Below are 13,278 nucleotides of genomic sequence, written 5' to 3'. Positions count from 1 at the left end.
CCAATGAATGCATTTCCCTCCTCATAAAACATTTGCAATTTGCATTTGTGTTGGAACCTGCATCATTTACATCATGGTTTTATGAGGAGAACTGGATAGCATGTTCCAAGAAGTTGCTCACTGGGCACACACTGAAATAGGTTTTCAGGCTTGCTCAGACTTCCGCATTTTTGGGCGAACAAATAAAGAATTTTCGCCCAGGAGTCCGCTGTTCATGTCTGTCCCGTGTAAGTTTACTTATTTTGTCATGGCAATCGTTTGTGATGTGACTCGTTAGTATTGTTAATCAATCAAGTTAACGTCAACCACAACCTTTTCGTAACCCTAACCAAGTGGTTTTGTTGCCTAAATTCGTATCGCATCACCTGCGGGCATGAATATATGTGTCCTCATGCATGTACTAGTAGGGGTGGGGGAAAAAATCAATATAGTATAGTATCACGATCTTTTGCGTGGCAATATTTATCGATACACAGACGTCAGGTAAATCCGACGCCCACTGTTCTGTCTTTCAGAGGTTGTAGCGGGCTCAGTCTTAAAGCTAGAGTGAAGATACTTGTATCATATGAAACTAGAAAGTCTAAAGAATCCATCGGTACATGTCAGCTTGACGGTAAGAACAATAAATAGAGCTCAAAGTTACGCTAAATCTTGGTGAGGAAAAACTGGCACTGCCATTTTCAAAGGGTTAGGGTTAGTGAAAACTGTATCTTATTAGATAAAACAGACGTTGACAAACTGCATAAGTTGCAGTTGAAAAAAAGGTAATAAATCGCAATATATCTTATCGCAGTACTCAACATATCGCTTTTAAATCGCAATAAGATCGTATCGTGATAAGATCGTGTCGTGATTATATCGTATCTGGGGCCCTCTGGTGATTCCCACCCCTACGACTGACCCAGTCATCACAAATTGCTTCGAAACCCTATATGCTACCATTTAAATGACTCATTGTTAGTTTTCTAATTACAGTTAGCTTGAAATCATTCATTTGGTGAGCAGAATATTGTAAAAGAAAACACTATGTTCATATCCTCTCCATACAATTTCACTGAAAGTATATAAACAATAATATTGAATTATTGCCCAGCCATAGTGTATATCATTCTCTAGATATTGCCTTTTTGATTTGACGTTACTGTTTATCTCAGAGTCTCAGTCATATTGGATAGCTGCTGAGCTTCGTCCAACATCAGCGACATCCGTAGAAGCTGAACCACAGCCTTTATTGCATTTTGAAGCACATACAGCCCTGTACAGTAATATTCCTTTTGAATCCCAGTTGATTCCAACAACAAAGGATCATACGCCACCTTGACTCACCATCCGTCCAAGAGCTTCGCAGCAGCATGCCCTTTGACCTGCTTCTCTGTGCCTCCTTCACTCACAAGAAGGCAGCCTGCTCATGTGAAATGATTAAGAAACACTGAGGTGTGTTACCTCGGTCGGTCTACCGACAAAGTCACCTCGACAGTTGCTTCAAAGCAGCGTCTTTTAATTTTCCACTGCAGCATTAACGCAAAGGTAATTACGCGTGCAGTATGAGAAAAACAAGCAAACAGTATTTGAGGAAAGGTTATGGTTGGAAGCTAAACCGCCATAATTAAGTCATTAATCTGGCCAGACGTAACACGTTTCTCCCATAATGCTCTAGTTAGGTGTCATTTGTGCCTGCCTGCTGCTCCGGTGTGCTCTGATTTGGATGATTTACAGCGCACTTGTGTGTGTGTGTGTGTGTGTATGTGAAGGATTATTGTGAAGTCACGCAAGCACTTTTGACCGTAACTCATCGGCTTTGATGGTTTTTGTATGTCCAACAAAGACAGGAGATTAATGTATCGGCTTGGCATTTGTGGTTTCTGTCCTTTTTTCTTCTTTTCTGTCATTTGGATTGTTGGAAAGTGAACATATATCATCATTAAAGCACGCCATTGACGCCCTGTATTTATGACTCCCGCTTATGTCTCTCTGCTTTGCAGGCGTTTGGCATCAGCAATTAAGCAGGGCCAGAGCTACTTCCACCTCCTGCAGAAAGAGGAGCAGGAGGAGCAGGAGGAGGAGGAGAGGCAGCGGATGAGGATGGAGGAGCAGATGAGAACAGAGCCACGACCTCACAGTTTCTCCTCTGACTCCGACAGCGATTCAGACCGGTGAGGCAACAACTCAGCTCACTCAGGTTAGACTGAGTTGTCCTGGAAAAATGATCCCATTTCTGTTCCTCTTCCTGAGGATTCTAGCTTTTTAGTCCGAAACAAAGGTTTGTAGAGAATTATTTATTAGAATGTTGAATATTAAATGCCAATAGAGTGGTGCTGGGATGACGTAATTTTGTAGGCCATCCCGGAAGTTAGAATTGCACAGGTTCCCTCGACAAAACGTTTTGGATTATTGCAGAAAATAAGCTCTGAGGCAAACAAACGTTTATGATAATTACACGTTTTGTTCAGCAAGATAATCTTCACAAATGAACGCCACTTTTATAATTTTTGAAGTGTGAATGTAATTGCAAGAAGTAAAAAGCTAACGTTGGGCTATAGAGGAACTACACCACGGTCGCATGAGCGGGAGTATACACAACGAGGCTATAAAGGCGAACGTGTTGGCGAGATGACGTTTAGTAGTCTCATGTAGCCACTTGTTAGCAACCAACTTTTTTATGACACGTAAAAGCTTCAAAATTCACAAGTGGGATATTTACTGACATATTTTATATCGCAGAAAAAAACGTTAAAATCTCTTCAGCTTGTGTTAACCACAGACCTTATTTCAGCATCTAACTAAAAACCCATTGACTTCCAGATAACGGAACCGGAAGCGCTAACATGCTCATTCCTGCACCACTCTATATCAAACACACCGAGCAAAGCAGCTTGGTTCAAATATAAATCATTAGTATTCACATCCGCTTTCAAAACATCCATATTGAACTCTTGTCCAACCCACATGCAAGCTAAGATATGCAGTAAAATCAGCAAAAGCTAATTGAGGTCATTCTTAGTAAATGTTACCACCTGAAAATAACTGCTCATCACATCAGTGGCATCATCCATATGCTCATATGTTATTAATCGCTAACTGTATCTCTGCTGCGTTCAGGTGGCCTCCGCCTGCAGGAACCAGCTGGTCAGGTGCGAACGAAGCATGGCCAAGCAGGAAGAAGAGCCAGTCAGCACTACCTTTCCCCCCTGTCCATCACTCTCTGACCTCCCCTCTGCTGAGTGAAACACAGAGGTAAGGTTACTATATGTACTGTACAGCCTGTTGATGGTGGCCTTTTAAATGAGCCGTATATATGTTCAAGTGTTTTATGGTACTCAAGGTTAGAAGCTGTCTTAAGAGCTGGCGTCAAAACCCCACTCCACACCTTCCTCCAGAGCGGCCAGACAGCAGCAGCACATTCTTTACTTGCAGTGAAAGAGATTTGAGGAACGTAGCTGCTTTGCCCTGTCCTTCAGCCTGTCACTTTCAGTACATAACTTTCAGGTATATAGTGCTCTCACAATGCTGTGCTGTACTTCCCCATTATGCAGTTTGTAGGTGGAGTTGCTGTAGTGTAGATGTAGCTGGAAATTGAATCTGTATGCTGTATTTCCTCTGCAAATAACAGAGGAAGGTCTTCAAGGTAGCCAGATTAGGAAGTTCAAAGCTTTGGCCTTCAAAATGAATCGTTTGTGGAATCAGAGCTTAAAATAATCACAACTTAAAACATCCAAGAAGATCAGTTAGTACTAGTGTTAATTTTGTTAACGAAAACTATGACAAAATATGTCACCAGTCGGAGCACAGCCAATAGGAACGCTCTCTCTCTGAAATGACCTGTGATTGGCCAAGGTCTCCTGTCACAGGCTAGATTTTTTAAAGCCTGAAAACAGAGCCATGAGGAGGTGCAGATGTCTAGTTTTCTCTCAGAACACTTGAATTACAATATGCTGAAAGGTTATTATGGATTTTTTGCCCAATGATGCCAAAAAAATGTTGCCTACTGAATATTTTAAGAAAGAAAACATCTTGACTAAAATTGAATGACTTTTCAGTGACTAAAACTGGACTAAGACGTTTTTAGCTGTCGTCGACTAAAACTAGACTAAACTAAGAAGGATAAAAATGACTAAAATGTGACTAAAACTAATGCGCATTTTTGTTTTAAGACTAAATCTAAAATATCTGTCAAAATTAACACTGGTTAGTACCTCTGATTTCAATGATTTAGAGTAGTTAGATATAACATCTGAATATTTGCTCCGGTCATCATGATCAAAATCCTTGTTTATATTATGGCATAATACATTTTCTAAGAATCCCCACACCCTGTAAAGCACTAAAGAAAAAGGTGTGATGTTTTGATTTTAAGGAATCATTGCGCTTATTCCACCGTCTTCTGTCTGCCACTATTCATCCGTTTGATTCATGTCAAACAGATGTGTTACTACACCTCAGCAAACATCAAACAGAGGAAAACAAACAGGCAGATTGATGAATATTTAAAGCAAAATTTCTGACATTGATAGAATCGTGATGCTTTCATTTTGTATTTCTTTCATACGGCAGACTCCTTTGATGCTGCGTGAACCGGAGCTAACCTTTCCGAAAAAACACGTCAGAAAAAGTTTTCTCTGACAAACCTGCCTTGTTAAAACTCAGGTGCTGACTGACAATAAACACACACAGACCTCTGGTTCACAAAAGCAACATTTAGTGGTTTCTGCTCTGCTTTGATGTTGTATGGAGGATTTTATGGCAATACTGCCTGCAATTCACAAGTGCTTTTGAACAAAAGTGATCACACATTATGTTGTGACAAGTGTAATGTGGTTGAAAAGGATTAAATGGCAAAGCAGGAACATTTTAGCTTTCAAACTAGGAGATGCCTGTTGTACCAGCAGTTTCCTAAAGAGCCCAGATGTGTCTGCACTTCTGTTACCCAGACACTTATTTTACCCATCGTCGCAGCAACCCAGTCGCCAGAAAAAAACACGTTGGAATTGTATGTTTCTGCAAACCACGGGATACGTTGAATGTTTCGACGTTTCTCAACCAAAAATATGTTTCATAAATATTAGGGCTGTCAATCGATTCAAATATTTAATCGCAAATTAATCACACATTTTTACCTGTTCAAAATGTACCTTAAAGGGAGATCTGTCAAGTATTTAATACTCTTATCAACATGGGACTGTGCAAATATGCTTTCTTTATGCAAATGTATGTATATATTTATTATTGGAAATCAATAAACAACACAAATTGTCCAGAAACCCTCACAGGTACTGCATTTCACATAAGAAATATGCTCAAATCATAACATGGCAAACTGCAGCCCAACAGGCAACAACATCTGTCAGTGTGTCAGTGTGCTGACTTGACTATGACTTGCCCCAAAACTGCATGTGATTATCATAAAGTGGGCATGTCTGTAAAGGGGACACTCGGGGGTACCCATAGAACCTATTTTCATTCACATATCTTGAGGTCAGAGGTCAAGGGACCCCTTTGAAAATGCCCAAAATTTAGCATAAGTATGGAGCGTTATTTAACCTCCTTCGCGATCTAGTATGACATGGTTGGTACCAATGGATTCCTTTAGGTTTCCTCGTTTCATACGATACCAGTATCTTCACTCTAGCTCTAAAACTGAGCCCGCTACAATCTAAAAATTGCAAATTGCGTTAATGCGTTTAAGAAATTAGTGGCATTAAAACAAATTTGCGTTAACCCATTATTATCACGTTAACTTTGATAACTCTACTTGTTATTAAACCACGGAACTTTCAATGACGGTCGCTTGATTTACTGCGTCATTTGCTCTGACCGGTTGACAAAACGTCGACATTCAACATATCCCCGGTTTGCAGAAACGTACAATGCCACCATTTTTTCCTGGCGACTGGGCTGTCGACAGACACAGGAATCCTCTGTGTTTTACATCTGACAGTGCACTGTTCCACGGTGACAAATCTGCAGCCTGTGTTTATGATACAACACATCCAACTCAACATGCATTTCCCTCTGACACCGCCTTATTGCCACTGCCAGAATACAGCCTTGTTTTCTGGCGAGACCTCTGGAAAATAACAACCCTGTTCGAAGGCTGTTACCTGACATCTGACAGATCCTAATCTAGCAGACAATCTGCCTGGCAGACAAATGGCCTGGTCGATAATGAAAAGAGCTCGGAGCGACCCGGGACAGCAGCATTTGTGCGCAGAAGGAAGTGAGGCAGAATTCATATTGTGTTTGATGTGTTTGGAGAGATCATGGGAATGGATGTGGCCATAAAGCCTCGAAGCGTGAAAGTGTCGGGGTGACGGACGGCACCGCTTGACTGCAGGTGACACTGTAACCACGCTTTTAGAGAAACGGCATGTTTTGCATTTGTTGCCACTACAGCTGCTCTTGTATTGAAGAGTTGGGCCTCTTGTGTCAATGTTTCCATCCACTTATTTTACCTGCAATAGAACTGGAATGGAAATGAAGGGTGCTCAGTATGATTGGTTTTGCAGTGGCTATTTTTTTGCCATTGGAGGAGGTACCACACCACTACTTAATGTAGTGATATTTACTTTTCCACGTGGAAAACACAATAACCAGCAGCGTAATATCATTGTGATTGGCAAATTTTTGTCTTGGGCCCTCGCCCCAAACACAAGCGTACATATACACACACTCAAGACAGTTGCAAAGCAGACAATTGTTATGCCAACGTGGAGAGGCTTAGCATTCACCTCCCATACTGCAAACCAGCCCTAGATCAGCACCACGAACAGCAGCCGGAACACCAAATTCATCAACGCTAATTTAACATCCTGCCCTGGACTCAGCCGCCCACTGTTCTCACAGACACAGATTGCAGTAGGTGCACATTTTCCAACGTATGAGACGTAACAATTAGAGTGCTATAGATTTAAATCCCTGATCCCACTCCATAATAACAAAAAGAAAACCAGTATTCACCCATTAGAAGTTTATCCTACAGGTCTTGTAGGAGTCATTAACAACACTGCTTAAGAACCATGTCCTTTTTTATTGGAATGTCCTGGCCGTGAGCGATGCAGCGCGACGTGTCACGCCATTACTGACGCTCACCTTGAAATCGCCTCAACGGACCAGACGTGGCTGATTGGTGAAGTTGAAATGAGGAGGTATCTATATGATACCTCTTCATTTCACTACAGACACCTTAATAAGGTGGCAGTTGGCTGGAGAGAGCTGAAAGTTTCTTACTGTTGTTAGCTATATTTTATGTCATTTCAAGTAAATATCACAATATTAAACTGTGTTTTCTGTAAAAAGAACAAACAAAGGAAGATGAAATGGTTACGTCTCCGGTCTGATCTCGAGCGCACAGCTGATAGGTAGCCTACGTGGTTTGTTTACATGACGTAACAGAAGTGCATATAACCAACCGCACCGGTTGCACCGTCGATATTTACGCCACTGACAATAACTTTGTCTTGGTGACAGTGAGAGCACTTAAAAGGACTTTTCATACAATATAAAAGGTCTGTGTAACTTTATTTAATCAGGTAGTTTCATTCGGTCTATATTTCAAGAGACAAAGAAAAACTAAGAAAAAACTTTTACAATCGATTTCAGCGAAGCAATGGAATTCTTTGTTCTCAGGCTCCCTCCAGCAGTGCTCATACAATATGTATAGAAAGAAAATCACACAAGTAAAACAGTAAAAATTAGAATCTAAGACATAAACATAAAATAGTGCAAAAGGTAAAATATAAGAATACAATATAGAATAGCATAAAATATTAAAATATCATTTTAAATATGGTACTGTGGTCGACTGGTGTACAGTAGTGATACAATAAGTATGCTATCAAATACTCTTCCCTAAAGGTGCTCTTAAGCAAGGCACTAAGCCCAGGAGATTGTGGTTTCATAGCACACTTCCCAGTACAACCAAGAGTACATTTGCATTGCTGTGAGAGTGGAGCTTATCGGTGTTATAATTGTCTAAATAAAAGATGTTTAATTCAAAATCAGAGCGCCTCAGTTATTTTCCATGACTGCTGTCCTGTACCAAGGACTTCCTTTCAAAGTAAGCTGGACAGTCACTGTTTTATATTGTTATTTGACTAGTTTTACAGTGTTGGGGACAAGTCATCATTCAGGAAAGTGTCACACTTTTTAAACCGTTTCCATAGTTTTGCTTGTGAGTTGCCCTGACCACAAAAAAAAGAAATATAAGAGACTGTCGACTCTCATCTGTTGCTTCACCTGCAACAACATGAAGCTCTGTTCCTCACAAACAAACTTAACTATCATGCTGGCTCATGATGGTTGTAACCCCTCTTTGTGTGTTGTTATTGCGATCCAAGCAACATGTGTCCTACTCTCCTAAAGAGGGTGAATATGCTGTAATACATTCACTAAATACTGTTGTTTATTAGCTATGATGCTTAATAATTCACATTCTACATGTTGACCTTTGACCCCTTGAAGTCAGTCTAGTAAGTGGAGTTAAAGTTTAGTAAAAGTTACTCTGAGGGTGCCCTGGTGGCTGACCTTTGTTGCATATCATATCTCTCTCTCTCCGTGCTTCTCGACATTGACTGTCAAATAATGGCAAAAAAAAGTTCTACATGTTTATAATCCATTAAAAGTCTGAGAATGCAACTGTTCATGTCAAACGTTTCTGTATTTTCAAATAGACCTGTTTATCCTGAAAAAGAAAATGTTTGATATTTATATATTTGTCGCTAAAAAAGAAAAGAAAAAAAAACATTAAAACTCCTAAACTATTTCACTGCGAATCCACATAACAGTTACAGAATAAGAATGGGGTGTGATCGTCTTTCAAGATTATTGGGATATTGCTAAATAAAGAAAAATGTTTTTTTTAATTATTTTAATTATTATTATTTTCCTAGCCTACTTATCATTGATTATTGGCTGGATGAACTTTTACAGTAGTTGTTATAAACCTACGTTTTTCTTTTGCCAATCAATAAAGGAGATTGATTTTTCTAGACTGGAATCGCCTTCATGCTTCATGCGAAGTATCACATACTTTGAAACAGTAAAGTTACTATGGACAACCACAAGCGTTCTGTCACTGCAGGGCTTTGAATGCAAACCACCACCAGAGGGCGACGCAACTCCTTTAGTATCGATTTTGAATCCACCTGCAGCTCAGGCAAGCGTTATTGATATAGTAGATATAGATAATAGGCTTATTATCGCTGCTTTCCTTCATGTTTTATTTTTATTTTAATTCATATCAAATATGAACTACCACTTACGCTAGCCCCATAAACCGCAGCACACATCAGACATCACAATGGTTTTCAGACAAAAATTAAGATTTTTATTTTCATAAATAAGTGTATTTATTATAATATAAATTAACAATCGGTCCCTGATGTATTTGGTTTAAAGTGTTTAGTCAGTTTTACTACAATTTACACTTTTATTAACAAATGTTAGTTTGTTAATGAGTGCCGTAAGTCTCAAGTGCGGCCGGGCTGATGAAAAAGGGTGAGAAAGAGAGTTACAGGGGTGGAAAGTGTGTTTCTTTATTTATTTATTTATTTATTTGTTCATTCATTATTTCAATGCAAAAAATTAGGAAGGGCGCCAACTGGCATTTTTGGAAAATTATTTTTTTAATTTTTGTAGAGGGTGACTGGCGCCTCCCAGAAGGTGGCGCCCTAGGCGGCTGCCTATATGGCCTTAGCTTTAAATTGGCCCTGCTCCCAGCAACTAAAAAAAATGTGATTCGTCGGGCCACATGCAACTGTGTATTCAGATAAATGGCCCGGATCTAAATGGGATAATAAAAAAATTGTAATTTTTATCATGGAAATATGAGTTGGATAATTTGTCATAGTGAGTTTTTTTCTTGCTGTATCTTCTGGAATTATTATAATAAAACCTTTCTGGATAAACAAGCCTCTGATAAATGTTGATGTTCATGTCTTTGTGTGCTGTTGCAGGGAGATCATCTACCGCCATCTCTGCTGTCTCAATTGGCTGCTGGAGGCCTTGACTCTGGATCGCTCCGGCAGAGTCGGACCGCTCACCGCCTGCTGGGACCCCAAGTAAGTTATTCTGGGGTCAAAGGTTCTTACCACCCACATACAACTTACCAGTGGTCAGTTAAAGCAAATACATGGGTAAGAAGTTGCCTAATGGAATACGCCTAATCGACTCACCCTCCTGTTTAAAACACATAAACTGATTTGCTCTAACTGCCCACATAAAATTGAACTTTTTTTTACATTAACTCCGGTTGAAAATGTTCTCAATGCACCCGCTGTGAAACAGTTTATAGTAGGGCTGTCAATCAGTTAAAATATCGAATCGTGATTAATCGCATGATTGTCCATAGTTAATTGTGATTAATCGCAAATCAATCACACATTTTTTATCTGTTCAAAATGTTCCTTAAAGGGAGATTTGTCATGTATTAAATACTCTTATCAACATGGGAGTGGGCAAATATGCTTTCTTATTTAAAATGTTGCGTAAGTTTGGAGTGTTATTTAGCCACGACAAGCTAGTATGGTTGGTATCAATGGATTCTTTAGGTTTTCTAGTTTCATATGATACCAGTATCTTCACTCTAGCTTTAAAACTGAGTCCGCTACAACCTAAAAATCACAAGTTGCGTTAATGCGTTAAAGAAATTAGTGGCGTTAAAACAAATTTGCGTTAACGTGTTATTATCGCATTAACTTTGACAGCTCTAATTAAAACATTTCTAAAGTTGTTGATCTTCAGGACTGTCACCATATATTTGTGTGATCCTAAATATGATCTTCTCCCAACTTTTATGGAGGAATAAAACACTTAAAATCACAAGGAAGTACATGTACCAAAAAATGTTTTGAGCTCAAAGGTCCTGCAATAATAAAACACTGTCACACAAAGTCCAAAGATAGTGAGAGCTGTAATCAGTCATTAACAGGAACACTGGTGAAAAAGTTACTGTTATTCTCTGCATGTAGATTTACTGTATGTAAAAGAGGCACATATATAGAATGTGAAGAAGTTTATTCTTAAGAGTTTTACATCAGAGGTATTTTCATCATCAGTGCTTCCAACAGTTTCTTTTCTTTTTCTTTCAATTTCTCACACAAGAGGGAAACAGACGGGTTAAAGAATGAACTTGAAAGTTTTCCAGGTTCTGAAGTACAGGTTGCAACGTATTCTGTTATCAGCTGGTAATAAAAGACAGATGACTGCATTTAATACCATTAATGATTAATTAATGAAAGAGGTTGGTGAAGTTGTCAGCACATTCTGGCATTGTTGAACAGAGCATCAACTCCATTACACTGGGAGAGATCTCTATCGAGCAAGTTGGTGAGTCTTTCATTGAAGAACAATTTGGAAAATCAAGAAAAATGGCTGAGAAAATTTTTCTTTTTGAAAGTTTCCTGAACTGCCATGTGTGTTCAGAGACTTTCAGAGATCCTGTGTCTCTGAGCTGCAACCACAGCTTCTGTTCAAGCTGCCTGAAGAAATCCTGGGAACAAACTAAAAACAAAAACTGTCCCATTTGTAAAAGAAAATCATCTAAAAGTAATATCTGGGTGAATTTTGCACTGAAGGAACTGTCTGACTCGTTTGCTGGGAGACAGAAAACTGGATCATCTGAGCCAGAAAAAGAAGAGAAGAAGGTGGAGGTGGTGTGTAGTAAACATCAAGAAGAGCCTAAACTGTTCTGTAAGGATGAAGAGAGAGCTGTGTGTCCTGCCTGTGAGTTTTCTCTCCACCAGAGTCACAAGGTGGTTCCTGTAGAACAAGCAGTCAGTGACCTGAAGGACCAGCTGAAATCTGACTTAAAGTCTCTACAGGACAAGAAGGACAAACACAAACAAGTAGAGAAAACATACAATAAAATGGTAAAACACTCCAAGAAGCAGCTGTTGTCCACAGAGAAGCAGATCAGAGCAGAGTTCAACAAGCTCCACCAGTTCCTGAAAGAGGAAGAGGAGTCCAGACTGGCAGCTCTGAGGGAGGAAGAGGAGCAGAAGGGGAAGACTATCAGCAGAGAGATGAAGATGATTCAGGAGAACATCTCCTCTCTGTCAGACAGTATCTCTGCTGTTAAAGAAGACCTGCAGAAACACAACGTGCCCTTCCTCAGCAGTTATAAAGCCACTCAGACCAGAGCCAGAGTCCAGTGCTCACTGTCAGATCCACTGCTGGTCTCAGGAGCGCTGATAGATGTGGCCAAACACCTGGGCAACCTGTCCTTCAGAGTCTGGGAGAAGATGAAGGACAAGGTTCATTTCAGTCCTGTTATTCTGGACCCAAACACTGCAAACCGCAGGCTCTATCTGTCTGATGATCTGACCAGTGTGAGACGTGGAGACACAAAGCAGCAGCTTCCTGACAATCCAGAGAGAAACACTAAGTATGTAGATGTTCTGGGCTCTGAGGGCTTCAGCTCAGGGAAACACAGCTGGGAGGTGGAGGTGGGAGACCATCCTGTCTGGAATGTAGGTTTGACTAAAGAGTCAGCTGACAGGAAGGGAGAGAGATATGACACACCAAAATATGGAATCTGGTGTTTAGCTCATCGCAGTGGAAAATACGCTAATGGTCTTGGTGAGACAGTCAGAGTGAAGAAGAGTCTCCAGAGGATCAGAGTCCAGCTGGACTATGACAAGGGGAAGGTGTCCTTCTACGATCCTGAAGACATGACTCACATCTACACTCTCAGAGACACTTTCACTGAGAAACTCTTCCCATATTTCTATGTTGGATCAGCTGGTGATGCTAAAACTGCTGATATCAAAATCATTCAAAATGAGATTCTCTGTGATGTTCAGACACGTTCGTGTTGGTCCAGATTTTAATCTGACTTCACTGTCTGTCTAGATCTCATTGAAATAATCAAGACAATCAACAGTTATAACAGAAATAATATTTACTCAATACTTAAACTGTATTACATCATCAGGTCTTAAACTTTCCTACAGCTCCAAATCAGTTTACTTATTAACCTGGTCATCAGCATCTTGTGTTTAATCAGACCACAATATAACATCTACTGTATCCACTATACCAAACACTTTGTTTCAGCTGTGTGATTCTTTAAGGAGAGACTCTACAGGTGAATAGGGTAAAATATTTAACTAATAGATATCACCATGATACTTCACCAGTTGATTACTGACATTAAGACAATTATTTTTTGTATTACAAGTTTTCTGAAATGTTGTGTTTAAATATGCGCTAATTTGGATACATTTCCAGAAAAGAAATGTGAACATTGGATAAAGCCAGGTTAAAAATTATTGTTTCATTTTG

General features: G+C 39.7%; 2 protein-coding genes across 3 annotated transcripts in view; both read left to right on the top strand.

Annotated features, from left to right (window-relative positions):
* The first annotated feature begins 9,953 nt into the window (after positions 1-9,953).
* Positions 9,954-13,278, top strand: part of znrf3 (zinc and ring finger 3) — a 149,037-nt gene continuing 145,712 nt past the window's right edge. For both annotated transcript variants that reach the window (XM_037779114.1, XM_037779111.1), the window contains exon 1: positions 9,954-10,055. The gene's annotated coding sequence lies outside the window, so the exon portion shown is untranslated. The remainder of the gene's footprint in view (positions 10,056-13,278) is intronic.
* On the top strand, positions 11,103-13,171 carry LOC119493633 (zinc-binding protein A33-like). The gene has a single exon (XM_037779120.1). The coding sequence runs from the start codon at positions 11,364-11,366 to the stop codon at positions 12,822-12,824; it is 1,461 nt and encodes a 486-aa protein (XP_037635048.1). The 5' UTR covers positions 11,103-11,363; the 3' UTR covers positions 12,825-13,171.

Source organism: Sebastes umbrosus, chromosome 8 (assembly GCF_015220745.1).
Source record: "Sebastes umbrosus isolate fSebUmb1 chromosome 8, fSebUmb1.pri, whole genome shotgun sequence".
NCBI lineage: Eukaryota > Metazoa > Chordata > Actinopteri > Perciformes > Sebastidae > Sebastes > Sebastes umbrosus.
Note: the sequence above shows the minus strand (reverse complement) of the source record. Positions and strands in the feature narration are given on the sequence as shown.

What these genes read in the sequence shown, in the direction of transcription:
- LOC119493633 (XM_037779120.1), top strand. Translation starts at nt 11,364, where the DNA reads ATGGCTGAGAAAATTTTTCTTTTTGAAAGTTTCCTGAACTGCCATGTG.